Consider the following 15573-nt stretch of genomic DNA (forward strand, 5'->3'; position numbering starts at 1 on the left):
CTACTGTACCTGTAGATGGTTTGCGCATGTGTTTGATGTCCGTGTTTTGTTTTTTACTTTTTACTCGGGAGCCCGTGGTTTTACAGAGCGGGTTTAGAGCGGGTTAAAACCACGGGCTTGAGTTGGGGCAGAGATTGGAGATTCGCAGGAGAGTCAGGGCAGGAGATTCGGAGCAGAGATCAGGCCAGGAAAATCCCCTTCGCCGACACAAATTCACTGCCCCAGCGAGTCCCTGCTGTGAAGAGCCACAGCAGTTGGAGACTTTTAAAAACAGGCAATTATTCTCTCCTGCTCTTTGTCACTGCAGTGCGAGTCCGTGGTTTTAAAGTGGGGCTGCTATGCGGGGAAGGGCAGCAGAGAACAGGAGAGTCGTGGCAGCATGAGCAGGGCTCAGCTGGAAGGGGCAGAGAACAGAGCAGCAGAGATGGGCTGCAGGGCTGAGATTTCAAGCCGAGGACAGTCAGAAAGGATGTTTGCGATTGGTTCCCAGCAGTCGCTTCTTGTGTTGATCGGCCAGCCCAGTCGGTTTGCAAGATTTCTTTAGTGCATTGCATCCCTGCCTACTTTGTATGCCATTCCCCTCATTTGTATGCATGGATCAGAATTGGATCGGCACAGAGGTAATTGAATCGGGCCGGAGTAAAATCGGGTCGCAAAGGGGTCGCAAACCGATCGGTACATGATAGGTTTGCTTAGTGAATCTAACCCTTTGTATAGAAATGTATGCATTTATAATCTGCCGAGCCAACTATACAGGGTCCTCAGGAGATCATAAAATGATGGTTATGAAAAAAAATTATATGAATTTCTGTGTAATAAGGCAGCTGATAACTCAATGGTTGAGGTCAACCAATTGCAGAGCAGCTTTAAAAATATTAAGTGACATCATAATATGCTCTGACCTTTCTAAGGTTTTAGCTGAATTGGCCTATTTCCTCATAGGAAATAGAAAGAAGGGATTCTAATCACTGGGAATGTGAGTCACTGGATACTCTAATATTAGTGTTAGAAAATTACATTAAAATGAATGAATGGTTCAACGTTTATTAGACACACATAGACATGTTGATCTTGTAGTGTTAGTTCCCTATATTAAAGTAGGCTAAAAAGATTACACTATAAGTCCCTTGCAGGAAGTGAAAAAAATATCAGTAGCATATAAAAAGGAAGACCAAAAGAAAATTGCAAAAAAATGCCTTATTCAGATGACATCCAATGTTGGAAACCACAAGAGAGATCAGGTAAACTAATCATAGTCCACAAAATCAGGGCTTGCTTCAGAACAATTGTGCAAAATTGCTTGAAAATCTCCTTCCCCTCCCCTCCCCTGTGTTCTAAATAACAAACAACACAGTCTGCACATAGCCTTCTGCAGCTCTTGTGGTTTCTAAATAGCAGCTGGAGTTGATATTAGACAGACATGTTTATGAAGTTTCTTTTTTCATTGCTCTTATGATTTTTTTTTTTTTTTTTTTAGTTGCGTCTCTTTACCTGATTTTTAAAATAAAATGATTTTCTATTATCAGATTCCAAGGTTACAAAAATGCATTGAGAATTCAAAGCTATCAAACATCATAATACTGATGCACTGCCAAAAATATATTTCAGTATAATAAAGGCTAACAGTTTATCTCAATTTTCCTTTCTAAGTTTTCAAAGAATAAAATATTATGAACTACCAGTATAATTTTCATAAGATATTTTCTAAGCCCAGCCCACATTAAAGTGTGTGGTGGTGATTTTTGCCATATATCTTCTTTTACTTTTTTTATTTCTTTATAATAAGGAGCACATTTCTAATACAATAACATTCAGTCATTCAGCAGAAATAAATGATAAGAGCACAATTACTTTCCAGTGATGTTGACATCCAAATTAGCAGGAGCTCCCAATATGCATATCTTAAAAGACCCTAGGGCTAGATGCACTAATGAGGATCGGAAAGACCGTGTGGGTCTCTCCAATCCAATTTTTTAGCCGATTCAAAAAGAGCTATTGATGCGTTAAAAAGTTTGCATACAAATGATTCACGCGGATGTTCGTCGTAAACCTCCGACTGAGCGCTGTGCGAGCGACTCTCTCACATGCATAGAGCTGGTAAGGAAAGCCCGAACAGATGAGAAGTAGTGGAAGCACCAAAAGCAGCCTCTTGCCACTCAGCTGGGGTAGGAAACTTTTTTTTCTTTTTTTTAATGGGCACAGATGCTGTTCTCAGCCCACCAGCCAATCAACTTCCTAAATTCTGACCATTATTTTGCCACTGTAGTTATTTTATTTTGTTAAATGCCAATTTGCAGAAACAAAATTCTATGTTTTGACATTCAGATCATTGATTGAACCATATCCACCTCATCCTCTTCTTGGTTGGACTGAGAACTTTTCAGCATTCAGTGTAGAAGGGCCATTATTCATTTAAGAGTGAGGGTCTGATGGGATGCTGCTGTTCAGTCATCCTTGTGAAAAAATTGCTAGTCCTCGGAACACACCAGCCAATCTGATTTTCAGGATATCCCCCAATGAATATGGATGGGAGAGATTTGCAGAGGCATATTCATTGGGGATATTCTGAAAACCCAGCTGGCTGAGCATTCTAAGAATTGAGTTGAGAATGAATCCCTGGCTTCTGCATCCTTGAAGGAGGAACTCCTCTCCTGTCTTGCACCCCAGGGCAGCTAAATCTGGTCCTGGATTTATCGTATTCGCTGTTTACTAGATTCTAATATTGTGTAACATTTTGCAGCGGAAGCGGGGCAGAGTGGTTAGCAGAATGACAACCATGGAAACTAGGGATCAAATCCCACCCCTTCCACTGATGCTCCTCGTAACCTCAGCAACTCACTTCACTCAGCAGCGCCTCAATTACAATTTAGATTGCAAGCTCTTTCTGGTAGGGACCTGCTCAATTGACCTGAATATATAACTCACTTTTGAGTTTAGATATGGAAAATTTGAGTAATTAAATCCCAAGCATTAAAATCCAACACTTTGCTGCTTCTGCCTGTAAATTTCCAAAAAAGACTGTGCTCCTTTCCATAAGGTTTCCCTTGCTAACATTGAATGTGTTATTGATGTTTCATCCTTACTGGGGTCTGTACTCCTTTCTTCTGCTGTGGTTTGTTATTTTTATATCTGATCCTCTGTTAGCTCACCCATACCAGTCAACAAATAGAGGTTTGTAGAGCAGACCACCCCCTTGTTTCGGCTCCCTCCTTCCCTCATTGATCCTCCAGCTGCAGCTACAGCAGTTTCCCCTTCCCCCAGCACCCTTCATTGGTGAAATGAAAGAGAGAGAATTTGTGTTCAGAGAAACTATAAATGTAGGGCTGCCCATAAAATCCTAGTGCCTGTGCAGATAATAACCAGAAAGAAACATGAAGAGTGACTGGTAAGCACAAAGAAGAAAGAGAAGGTGAAATAAGAAATCTCAGTTACTCAGCATTTGATAAAGGTCCCCTTATTGGCAGTAGAAGCTTAAAGAGAAGTCCTGTAATGCAGCTATCTAAGGAGATGAGACACAGAGGAATAGAGAATAAACCAAAAGGAATTTGTAACTGCTGTGTAAAGAATTACTTATTATTATATGAACAATTTTTATATGATTCCTTGTATAAGCATTCATTCCTTTATAGTCAATCTTCTGAGGATTATTTGTTCATGTTTGTTTGATCTTATTTGTATGTAAAGAAATGTTAAACCATTTAGGTTTAGATGGTATAGAAAATTTTAAAATAAATAATTCTTGTCGAATGTCTTCAGTAGAGCTCAAAGTGGTGTATTTTCATCCTGCAATGCTTGACACTTCTTTCTCTTTCCTTCTAACAGGGCAGTTGGAACTTTTTTCTATGTTATCAATTTCTTGAGACCTCTAGTGTCTGCCACCATCGAACACTACACGGGTAAGCAAAGAATGCCACCTTATGTGACTTTCACTAGACCTTGTCCCTCTGTGGGAAAGAAAGAAGGAGTGATAGAGAACGAAAAGCAAATTTAAGCATGAGAGAGAAAGAGGTAATGATTTTTATAAGCCTGCTTTTAAGCTAGTGGTTTATTTATTTCTCCCTGCTCTCAAAATATTTTCCTGTTTGCCTCCTCCCTGCTCCTGGAATCGCTCTCTTTCTGTGCTAAATCATGTTAAGCTTGTCTGTCTATGAATTGAGTATTGAATAAATAATTGGTCTGAAACGATGAATTTTATACTGGAACAGAGTGAAAAGAAGAAATGGATCAGTAAAGTGCTGTGAGTGGGTACCAAGTTCTGGGATAACAGGGGGCCAGCACAGGAGGGTCTTGCAAGAGCCTCCTGTGCTGGCCCCCTGTTATCCCAGAGCCCCTACAAAAAGGAGGGCCTAGCTAGCATATAGGAAAGTTTGTGTCTGGGTTTCCACAGACAAGAAGAGATCAACACAGTAGAGTTTTTTGTCAAGGGATTTGGGAATGAAGTGGAATAGGTGGTTGCCTGACAGGGCTGATCTAGTCCTAGGTTTACTCCATTGTGTGCAGGTAATGAATGTGCATTCATTTTTGAAACATTTTCCATGTCATTTCACACCAGGGATGTTTTTTTTTTTTGTAGTGAAATAACAGTAACTCCCTCCAAATGTTTTAAATATGTTGTTAATGGCGCATATTCTTAAAAAAAAAAAAAAAAAGTGTGCATTATCTGAAAAAGTGCTCAGTATTCATGAAAAGTGTGTACTCTTTCCCACTACACATGCATGAGCTTACCATGACACATGCACAAATAGAACATGCATGCAGAATCCATTTTATATTTTTGAGTGCGCGTGCTTTTCAAAAAGAATGCAGACTATGAGTAACATTGCTCCTGAAACAAAACAAGAAGAAGAACCCCCCCAACCCTAGGGTTACCATATGGCTCCAAAAAAAGGAAGACAGATTGAGACATCCGGGTTTTATGGTAACCTTACAACCCCCACCTCAAAAAAAAATCAAATGGATGGAATGAAACTTTTTATAAATGACCTGAGAAGTGAAATGACACAAACCCTTTTGGGCTGTGCACCCCTAGTTCTGATTTCTTTATGCATTCCCTAGAAAAAGCAAAACCTCGATTCCATGCATGCAATGGAATTAGCCATAGGGCTGAAATGGAGCTGCCAAGGGATGCCAACCCACTCCGTGGGAGATTCGGGGTCTGCCTCCAGCCCATCCTGCCCATTGCTCGGCCCAGGACCGCTCACTGCTTCACCTAAACCTGCCTATTGCGCCGCCCCTGGCACAGCTGATTAGCAATCTGGATAACCTTCAATTTCAGGACACTGCTGAGCAGCATAGCCAACTTTGTAACTAGCCGCCCAAAGTTACCAAGTTGGCTGTGCTGCTCAGCAGTGTCCTGAAATTGAAGGTTACCAGGTTCACAAAACTAGGTAGTTGTTTTTTGCAACTATAGACCAACAGCTGATTGGCAGCCAGAGGCAAAAGGAGTTGCTTCCCCGTATTGTGGTAGCAGGAAAGGTCTTCATAAAAGTTAATTTCCTGCTGCTGCGAGATTAGTGGCAGCAGGAAATGACCTTTCGTGAGGGCCTTTCCTGCTGCTGCAGCAGCACAGAGAGGCAACTCAGAGGGAGATCCCAGCTCACTGGTAGGAAAGTGGGAGAAGACCCATGAAAGCAGAAGTCTACCATTGAAAGCAGGAGACATGGCAGGTCTGTTGAATCTACCCTGTCAGATGAATCTGGAGCCAGTTGGGCAACCTCAGGTGAAAGCTATCTGACACACAAAAGATATTGTGACACCAGCGGAACACGGGAACCTGACATACAGGAGATTCTGTCAGGAATCACAGGAAGCTCTTAGACAGAAGTCTCAGGGGAGATAAGGGCCCAGTATAAAGAGGGTTATGTTGTCAATGGCACTGGGTGAAAGAAGAATCCAACAAACAAGAGGGCTCTCTTTTAAGATCTTCCATGAGGGAAGAGCCTGGTATACAAGAAGCTTTAATGCCCTTGGGAAAAAAGATGGCTTAAGAACTAGTATAGTGTAAGCCATGGGTCTCTGGGATGAAGAGGACCTCAGAAACTAGAGATACAATTTCAAGCTTCCTGGGATGAGGAGAGCCTGGCACACAAGAGGATCTATGTTGATGGCTATGGGATGGGAGGAGGGCCCAGCATTCAGGAAATTCTCTGTTGAGGCCTGGTCAACAGAAGAATGGTCTCAGGTTTTAGGGGTAAGGCAGAGGACACAGAAAAGTTAAAGTATTTCTGTACTTTATAACCGTGAGCTCTCTTTCTAATAAGGTTTCAGGTTTCAGGTTTTTATTTAAATTTGATGGATTGCTTATTCAAAATTACTAAGCGATTTACAGCTTCATAAAATGGGTTACAATGAGTAAGTAACAAACAATAGTCTTAGAGCTAATAATTTTAAGACGAACACGAAACATAAGGATAAAGGGGTAAAGTTACATCTTTATAGCTTGAGAGAAGAGAGAAAGTAAAGGATGAAACAATGGGAAGGGGTAAAAGTTCTGAGCCCTCATATTTGTATCTAAAGATGAAGGATAAAGATTGTACGCGTCTTTAAAAAGGCAACTTCTAAGAAGTTTCTTAAATTGGGGGTCTGGATTTTCCAAATGGAAAATCTGGTAACCCTACTCTTCCTCATTCATAGCCTATCTCTTGCTCCTCTTACAACACACAATAGAGACTATTCCATGTGCACCCACTCCTCACTCATTCCATTTTCTGTGATACTCTTTCTCACCTCTCAATCTTCCATTACATACACTGGACACCCTCTTTTAAGGTGAAATCAATTTTTATTGAACAAACAGATGCATTAACAATGAAAACAACAGAAGGTACGAAGGCTGACACCCTCTTACATATATATACCTTTTCTCCCTCACACTACAGCACCTTCCCCATCACTGTCATAATTTAAATTTTAGTCTAGTCATAACTGTGCAATAAAGCCATGATCACTGTATGTACTACTGCTTATCAGCTCTATAGTGTTGCCAGAAATGTGTACAAATATATACAAATGTATACGAGGATGGCTTGAAAAGTTTGGTAAAAAAGTGAGTTAAACAACGTAGTCTCCATCGAGGGCTATACACTTCCCCCTCCCCATTCGCGGTTTCCCTACTCGAGATTTCACATAATCGTGATTTTTTTGGGGGGGAGGAGGAAACCCCCCCCCCATATTTTTGTCTTCATCCCGGCCTTACCTGGCTGTGTCGTGCAGGATTCTTTCTCAAGGGACCCTCGGCCACAAGAGGGCACCCGCTCAAACTCAGGGGCGGAAAATTTCATGGCGACACCAGAAAGTATTTCTTCACAGAGAGAGTGGTTGATCATTGGAACAAGCTTCCAGTGCAGGTGATTGAGGCAGACAGCATGCCAGACTTTAAGAATAAATGGGATACCCATGTGGGATCCCTACGAGGGTCAAGATAAGGAAATTGGGTCATTAGGGCATAGACAGGGGGTGGGTAAGCAGAGTGGGCAGACTTGATGGGCTGTAGCCCTTTTCTACCGTCATCTTCTATGTTTCTATGTTTCTATGATAGCTGGGTGAGCCATTTGGGCTTTATGTTCCATTTTGTGCAGGCCTCGTTGTTCGGGATAGTCGCTCCGCTGTAGACACAGAGGCATCGGTGGTACGGGGAACAAGGGAGCAATTGTTTTCTGACCGTTTGAGTTCAGGCATCGGGCGTGCGCGCGCCTGTCCGTGGTAGTGCGCAGGAGCTGAATTCCAGCCTGTGGGATAGTGCGCTTTGCCGGTTGGAAGTGCTGGTTTTCGAGGCAGGAGCGATCTTCCTATGCTCCTGCCCCGTGTAGATAGCCATTAGGAAATGGCTGTGGGGAGTTCCTGTAGTCTGAGAGACTACGGGAACTCCCCACAGCCATTTCCTAATGGCTATCTGCACGGGGCAGGAGCATAGGAAGATCGCTCCTGCCCCGAAAACCAGCTAGACCACCAGGTAAGGCCGGGATGCCGGGGGAAGGCGGAAGGGAGGCGGGGGTGGGTCAGAGCCAGATATTCGCGGTTTTTCACCATTCGCAGTCTGGCTCTGCCCATATCCCCCGCGAATAAGGAGGGAGAAGTGTACACTTAGTCCAGAGTGTTTCCATTTTGTTTGTACACTATTTTTCCTACAATACAAAAAACCCTGGAAAATCACTAGACTAGTGTATAGCCCTCGATGGAGACTGTGGGCCTGTTTTACAAAGCCGTGCTAGCGGCTGCAGCGTGGTAACAGCCCCGAAGCCCATAGAGATTTAAAGTGCTTCGGGGCTGTTGCCGCTCGGCAGCTGCTAGTACGGCTTTGTAAAACAGGCCCTATGTTGTTTAACTCGCTTTTTTACCAAACTTTTCAAACCACTCTCGTATTGTGTGTCATACTGTACTCAATCTAGTTAAGACTAAAATTTTTAGCTCTCCAAAGCTTCCTCTGTTGTTTTTCTAGGAGTTGCAGCCTTTGCTCAGTGGTGATATCTTTTGACTAGCACAAATGTGGAATTTTACCGAGTTCTGGAGGGAATTTCAGTCTGTGATTCCTGGACACTAAGACCATCATTGAAATGGTTATACAAATGGGGGAAATGTACCAGCTAGAGGCATGTTTCGATTGAGCTGAATCTGACTTTTGCTGCTTGGGTTGTCTGGGTTGGAGGATATTCTGGAGGCAGCATTCACTCAGCCCGTGGGGAAGGAGTGCCATCCATTGCTCAAGAGTGACACCTAGTGTCTTTGACAAAAGTGAAACCCATCACACTGGCCTGAAACACATCTTTTATGCAGCCCCATCCTCTGAACACCTCATTCTGCATTACTAGCTCATATATCCTTCTAGCACACAGTCCCCCCAATTCTATATATAGCGCTCAAAATTGCATGTGCAGATTTGGGTGCATACCTAAATTGTGTGCAATTTAATTGCTTAATGAACCCTAATTTGTACCGTTCCCTTGGGTTTTTGCAGCCCAAATGCATGACCTTGCATTTCTTAGCATTAAATTTTAGCTGCCAAATTTCAGACCATTCTTGAGAGATGAAAATAAGTATGCCTCCACTAGAAATAAATAAATGACACCCAACTTGGAGTGTTGTTTATAGAATAGTGCTTAGTATACTTTTTGGTTTTTTTTGGGGGGTGGCGTGCAAATGTGGGTACCAAGTCCATTATATAGTACTGTATTACCCTTTTTACATATGCTTCTAACACTTCCATATTCTGCTCCTCCCTCAAAATGCTTTTTTGTATCACCCTTTTAACTCTCCTGTACCTTCTTTACTCCTATAAGAAGGGTCTTGGTACCTGCAGTAGAAGAGGGGTGAGGAGGTGGTGGGTAGAGGGGAAGGGAGGACAAGGTTAAGATCTAAGAGAGCTAAAACATTGCTACTTTATTGGGATCTGAATTCCCAGAATCTGAAGGAGAAAATTGATTTGCCAGCTGAAACCAGGATCTGAGAGTTTTAATTCCTATAGCATTCTAACATGAGGGATTTGAAGAAATGGAACTATGCACCTCTCTCCTGACCTAAATAAAAACATATACCAATATATCTCAGAATTCTATCTTTCAATCTGTCCCGCTGCTTTCAGTCAGGGAGAGGGAATTGATATTATAAACATGAAGTCTGGTTTGGTCTCCAGTGGCCTACAGCAGTGCTATTTACTGTTCTGTAAAAGACCTGCATTTCATTCCTTGGATGGAGGTGCTGTGAAGGCAGCATTCAGACTGGGGATGAGATGAAAGTCCCAGCTATTGCAGTGTGTCACTGCAATAGCTGGGACTTTCATATAATTTTGAACATTCTGTTTTAGCCAATATGTGTCATATTGGCTAGGACCAAATTGCAGTGTACCAGTTTCTGGATGGAATTGCAGTATGTGGCTCCTGACCAAGGGCTATCAATACAATGGTCTAAGGAAGTAATACAATGGGAAGGAAGTAATACATTTAAGAAATACCTCAGGTAGTTGTGAATGAAGGTTTGTATTCCTTTGTGCTATAGAAACATGTTTTCACAGAGCTGGAAATCGAGAGAAAGAGGAAGAAACAGAATGTTCAAAATTATAAAAATAAATGTTTTATGAAATTACAATTTGCTATTACTCATTAAAAAAAAAAAATAGATATTACTTATTAGACAGAGACCTTCTGCCTTGTTATGGTATTATATAGTATTACATTAACCTTTTTGTTTCCCTAGGGTTCCCATACTATGGCAGTTTTAATCAAGAGAGGGCCCTATGTCCCCAGATCCAGATTGGCCAAGATGATTTGCCAGGCAAGTAGAAAAGTGCGCCCAGGAGCTGACCCTCTGTTCAGGGGTTATATGCATCAGTATTTCCAGCTTTAATCAGTAGAAAACTAACTCAGAGCTGTCTTGCTTTGTCATTGTAGGTTTTGACTTGATCTCTCAGTTTCAGATAGATAAAGCTGCTTCCAGGGGTGTGATCCAAACATTGGTTGGGTCCACCCCCTTTCAAGTGGCCTACAAATTAGGAGCAAATGTGGATTTCAGACTCCCAACCAGGTAACATTCTAACTTTTTACTTTTAAAGTCTGGTTCAGTTCCTTTAATTCTCATTTTTCAAGAATTTTCTTGATGGTTGGCCACAGTTGATTGGTTTATTTATTTCACAGTGGCGCAGTGTGTGTGTGTGTGGTGGTGGTGGGGGGGGGGGGTGACACTGAAAAGGATTCAGGTCCCAATTCCTGCCCCATACTTTCTCTGTCTCTGTCATATGTAAGTCAGGTACCTGGGGACACATCTTAAAGACCAGAAACCATCTTTCAAATATGTCCGTCTTTTACTATGAGTTTCACATCTTTTATACGAATCAGGTTTGTCAGCATGTGATGGCATGTGACGTAAGGTCACATGAAACTTTAAACACATCAGCATTTTTCCTATCTAGAGATTGAAGTCCAAAAGGTAAGAAAAAGCCTTGACCAGCAGAGCTTCTTAACTAAAGCTGTCTGTAAATACGGCTTAACAAAACAATTGAATTCACTTCACTACAACTCTGTTTAAACATTCATGTCAAAGAAAGAAAGACAAACATAGATGTCCTTATACCATCTTCAAAGAAGGGAAAGATAAACAGGGCCTACCTTTGCATCTTTAAACAACATATGCCTAAGGACACTTACTAAAGTTCTGATACGTGTCCGTTCAATTCCCCTCTTACGTCATGTAAATGACGTCACAAATACACAGCATGAGCTGGAAGGGAGTGATACTCTAGGTATGTCTCTCAAGGAGGGGTCTTTTTAGGAGCTGTAATACGAATAACACAGTACATGAGCAGTCAAGACAAGAGTGCAAATAATAAGAAATTATGCATTCAACTAAAGTGCTGATCCCAAAAATTAGATAAATCAGAGTTACATTTGGACTCAGCAAAGAGGTCTGCTAATTTCTGAATGTCCATAGGAGGACCTATATTGTCAGAAAGAAAAGTACAACAGCATAAAATACTGAGGAGAATTTTTCAGAATTCTCAGCTAGAATCATATCTAGGGCCATATGATTTTGAGAACCATCTGAGAAGTGGAGCCTAATTGATCAGTAATACCTTGCAAGGCGTCCCTAGAATAGTTCACAAAGCGTTGCTGATTATAATAATTTTAACTAATCCGATCAACATTCTTATTGATAGTAATAAAGGGAATAAGGAACTCAAACCCAGCCTTAACCTGAGCTCGGGCCTTAAATTCATCTGGGACCCCTCTTGGGACCCCTATAGCATCTATGTATACATGTGATCAGATTTATATCAAGACAAAAAAGAGGAAAAACCATGTGAATAGGAAGGATGCCTTTCAGAAACAATATGCAGAAGCATGGTAACCTTAACTAAAGTGCACTGGCCTATCCACTGGCTGGGTAGCTTAACAGGGAGCCAAAAGTCTCCATAAAGCCAGTAAATATCAAATCTGATGCAGCAACAATAGGGCATACCTATGAGCCAAGACAGAACAATAACCTGGGGGTAAATTACCTACAAAACTACCCTGTGTCAGATTAGAAACATGACATGTGTAATTGCCCTTATAGATGATAACGGCAATATCAAGCTTTTGCTGTCCTGGCAACAAAGGGTATTTAGAACACTGCAGTGCACAAAGAGGATAGGTAAAATTAGAGGAGATATTGGTAAATAACCCAAAAAGGCATGGTTGGATACCAGGAGGGAGGTCCAGAGGTACGGTTCCTAGATGGGGTCTAGCTTGAGCACATATGTAACAATTACTCTTATTATGTTGATCAGCAGTGAATTTCATCCATTCTAACCAAAGGTTACGTTCTGAAAACCCTACCTCAACAGCCACAATATCTTCAAAAGTGGGATTGGCAATAGCCATCATGTCAGTAAGTTTATTGAATGTAGGGGCCAGTGGGTTAGTATTTTTTGGGGCCCCCACAAGATGGCGGGAGAGGATGAGTGGAGGTAGATAGATCCCGTAAGAAAACTGATGATAGCTAGACCCACCCTTAAACCACATGTCCATAATGTACATACCTTCATCAGTAGGTCTAGGGTTGTCAATAGTAAGAGAAAGCTTAATAATTTGTGCAGGAACACTTTTCCTATAACAGTGTCCAACCTTATGAAGGGTCATACAAGTAAGCAGTGATTTACCATTTTGGTCCACTGTTTTTCAGAGTATTTTCTAGTTTATAAACCCAGTCAGTATTAATATTCCACCCTACCACTCCCCAGAATGCACACTTATCCCCCCAACGTAAGTCAGTAACATATACATATATGTCCTTAGTTTTAGGAATCTCTGAGGACCAATGGCACAGCCTTGGGATATCAATTGATGAACAGTCCACAATGTCACAATACTCAAAGGAGAAGGTGGCAACTTGCACACTGCTGGAATTATACCAAAGGGTAGCATACTATCGGTCTTTTCTGGATTCCAATTGAAGGACAGCCTTTGCGAGGGAGTAGTCCAGCTTGACGTCGTTCGCAAAGAGGTGTCGGGGGTGCTGTTTACAGTAGGAGTGTCATTTACAGATGGGTATGGGCAGAAAGTGTCGTGAACCCAGAACACATCATCCCTGTAGACCCAGTTAGAAATGATCCATACAGGGAGAAAAACTAGCAGCAGCAGTGCCAGTAAGAGAATGATAAAGTTGGTAGAATGCTGCAATGAGATCATCATGTTGTTCCACTGGAGGAGGTGAAATCTGCGCAGGGAAGACTTGCTTCTGGGGTTTTAGGTTAACCCTCTTCAAGCGACTTGCGTGGATCCAAACAGGAAACTCCTCAGTGGGTGCAGCGGGCCTGGGCACAGCGATCACAGTAGTGGGAAGGCCAAAGGGGAAATCTGTCTGCTTCCGATCCTTGGAAAGCTGCTGGATAATCACCAGGCTGGAAAAAATGGGTAGGAATCTGTGGAGAGAAAGGAGAAGTGCAAGACACGTTTCTTTGAACAAGCCCTAATATTTCAATTAGCTTTTGGACGTATTCCTCCTGTATCAAGGGAAAATCTACCCATGGGGCGGGGAAAGGTCATCCCGTGAGAACCTCAAAGGGAGAACAGCCAGATGTCTGTGCATACAGAAAGAGATACTTGAAAAGAAATGCTTGGAAAGCATTCCAAATATCATTCAGCAGCTGTACTCCAATGTGATCCAAATAAGAGATAGAAAACAAGAGAAACCATGTTGCCTGTACTGAATGTGGCAACATGTAACAATACCAATTCATTCACTTAGCATAGCCATGGCAAAAGAGAGACAATACTCAGTTACTTAAGGTTCTTAATTGAACAATCCAAAAGGATATGTTTTTATCGTGCTGCATATAACTATTATGCACCTCAGAGAAACCATACTGATGTACTGAATGTATTCAGAAATGTATATTGAATGGATCATATGTAGGGAACACCACGAAATAAACGCTGCATAAAATAAAGCTTTTTCTTATAACCCCTAACTAAACTATATTCAGAATATAAAAGCTATAAGTAAAAGAACATTGCGCAGTTAGGCTAGTAAGAAGTGGAAAAAGAGCTCTAGAAGTGGCCAATATTATGTATCCTGGGGTACCCACTAAACTAAGACAAGTAAACATGACACAAACAAAACATAAAGTTTTAAGCGTGGAGCTATTACTCCATCTGTCAAGTGTGCAGGGCTGAATTTAACTCTGCAAATAAACACATTGATATATAAAAAACCAAAACAACAAATAATGTATATCATAACCATCTCATATTTGAAAAAAGGCATAAAGCTAATGTCTCTTTGGAGCGTCTCTATCTCTGCAGTGATAAAGAGGACCCGTGGAAAACATTAGAAATATCTGTGCCAAAACTGATCTGGGATGGCTATGTATAAATCCGGAAAAAACATTTTAAATTAGCAACATCCTAATTTCAGCTAAAACAATAGAAAGGAATTGTATTTTCCAATTTATTTTCAATTCACAACCGTGCCAGCTGTAATTATTGAGCTATATATCTCTGTATCAAGGAGCAAAAGGTCAAGAATGAAAATATCACTAGCAAGAAGTTAAAATGTCGAGCGAGCACTACGATAACCAATACCATGATATTGGGCAATGAATAAGGGAGAGCTAGCAGCTGGTATCCAGGGTTTCCCCTCTTTGCACCAAAGTCCGTCCAAAAGGGCGGCTTTGGGCACCTGCCAAACGCCAGGCATCAAATTCAGAGGAGGGGGTGGTAACAAAGGACTGAAGCTGTGAAAAAAGAGAGGAAGAGAATCCTGTTCACCCTTGAGACCCAGAAGCCTATTTAAAAGAAGGGCTTGGACATGTGAAAAGTATGAAGGGTAATGGGGTGACCTAGGATCAGAAAAGTAACCATCTCTACCACCATAGCACAAGCAGCCAGGGAACTTGAACAGGAGTGACTATAAAAAAAGGCAACAGAGCGTAATTTACCGCCATGTTCTCCCTTCATGGTGTTACAATAGTCCCAAACAAAGAGATAAAACATGTGGGCATAAGCAGGAAAACCCAAACTTGAGCTAGAAACCAAAGCACATCTTAAATGTCCAACATTTCATAAGTCCATCTGATAAGAGCAGTCATTTCAGAAACCAGGGTCTGTCTCAAAATCTGGTCATAGAAGGAACAAGCAGAGATCCATTGGCGGCAGTGACCAATCATAGCAAGAAAAGTAAGCATGTCTTTCTTGGTAGCTGGGCGGGGCCGACCCAGAATAGCAGCAGTGCAGAAAGTGCAGATTTTCCTCTGACCATGAGACAGGACAAAACCCAGGTATTTCACTTCAGATGTACACCAGTGCAGTTTATTTCATGACACCTTGTGACCACACACAGACAACCATTATAAAAGGTACAAACTATCAATCGGATAGGTCTCCTGAATTATGGAACACAAAAAGTTGTACAAAATAAGAATAGGACCATGAGGGGCAGTGCATGACTTGTAGAATAGCCCGAAGGACATTCCACACTAGGTATACTGTTGCTTAAAGGTGAAGGCAACCTCACCAAAGGGACTAAAAATAAAACATTCTTTAGGATAATGACAGAAAAAAATCATTGGCTGCCGGTGGAATGGTGGAAGAAACATAAGGGCAA

At 41.7% G+C, this 15573-nt stretch overlaps 1 protein-coding gene across 2 annotated transcripts in view; it reads left to right on the top strand.

Annotated features, from left to right (window-relative positions):
• The first annotated feature begins 3266 nt into the window (after positions 1-3266).
• The window catches only part of COL9A1 (collagen type IX alpha 1 chain), a 215014-nt gene continuing 202707 nt past the window's right edge, over positions 3267-15573 (top strand). The window contains exons 1-4 of one of the 2 annotated variants that reach the window (XM_033937800.1): positions 3267-3385; positions 3823-3896; positions 10189-10266; positions 10383-10515. In XM_033937800.1, the coding sequence (XP_033793691.1) occupies positions 3372-3385; positions 3823-3896; positions 10189-10266; positions 10383-10515 (299 nt within the window). In that variant the 5' untranslated portion in view covers positions 3267-3371. The remainder of the gene's footprint in view (positions 3386-3822; positions 3897-10188; positions 10267-10382; positions 10516-15573) is intronic. The other variant, XM_033937801.1, reaches the window with a different exon arrangement.

The sequence above is a fragment of the Geotrypetes seraphini genome, chromosome 3, assembly GCF_902459505.1.
Source record: "Geotrypetes seraphini chromosome 3, aGeoSer1.1, whole genome shotgun sequence".
In the NCBI taxonomy this organism is placed as follows: Eukaryota; Metazoa; Chordata; class Amphibia; order Gymnophiona; family Dermophiidae; genus Geotrypetes; species Geotrypetes seraphini.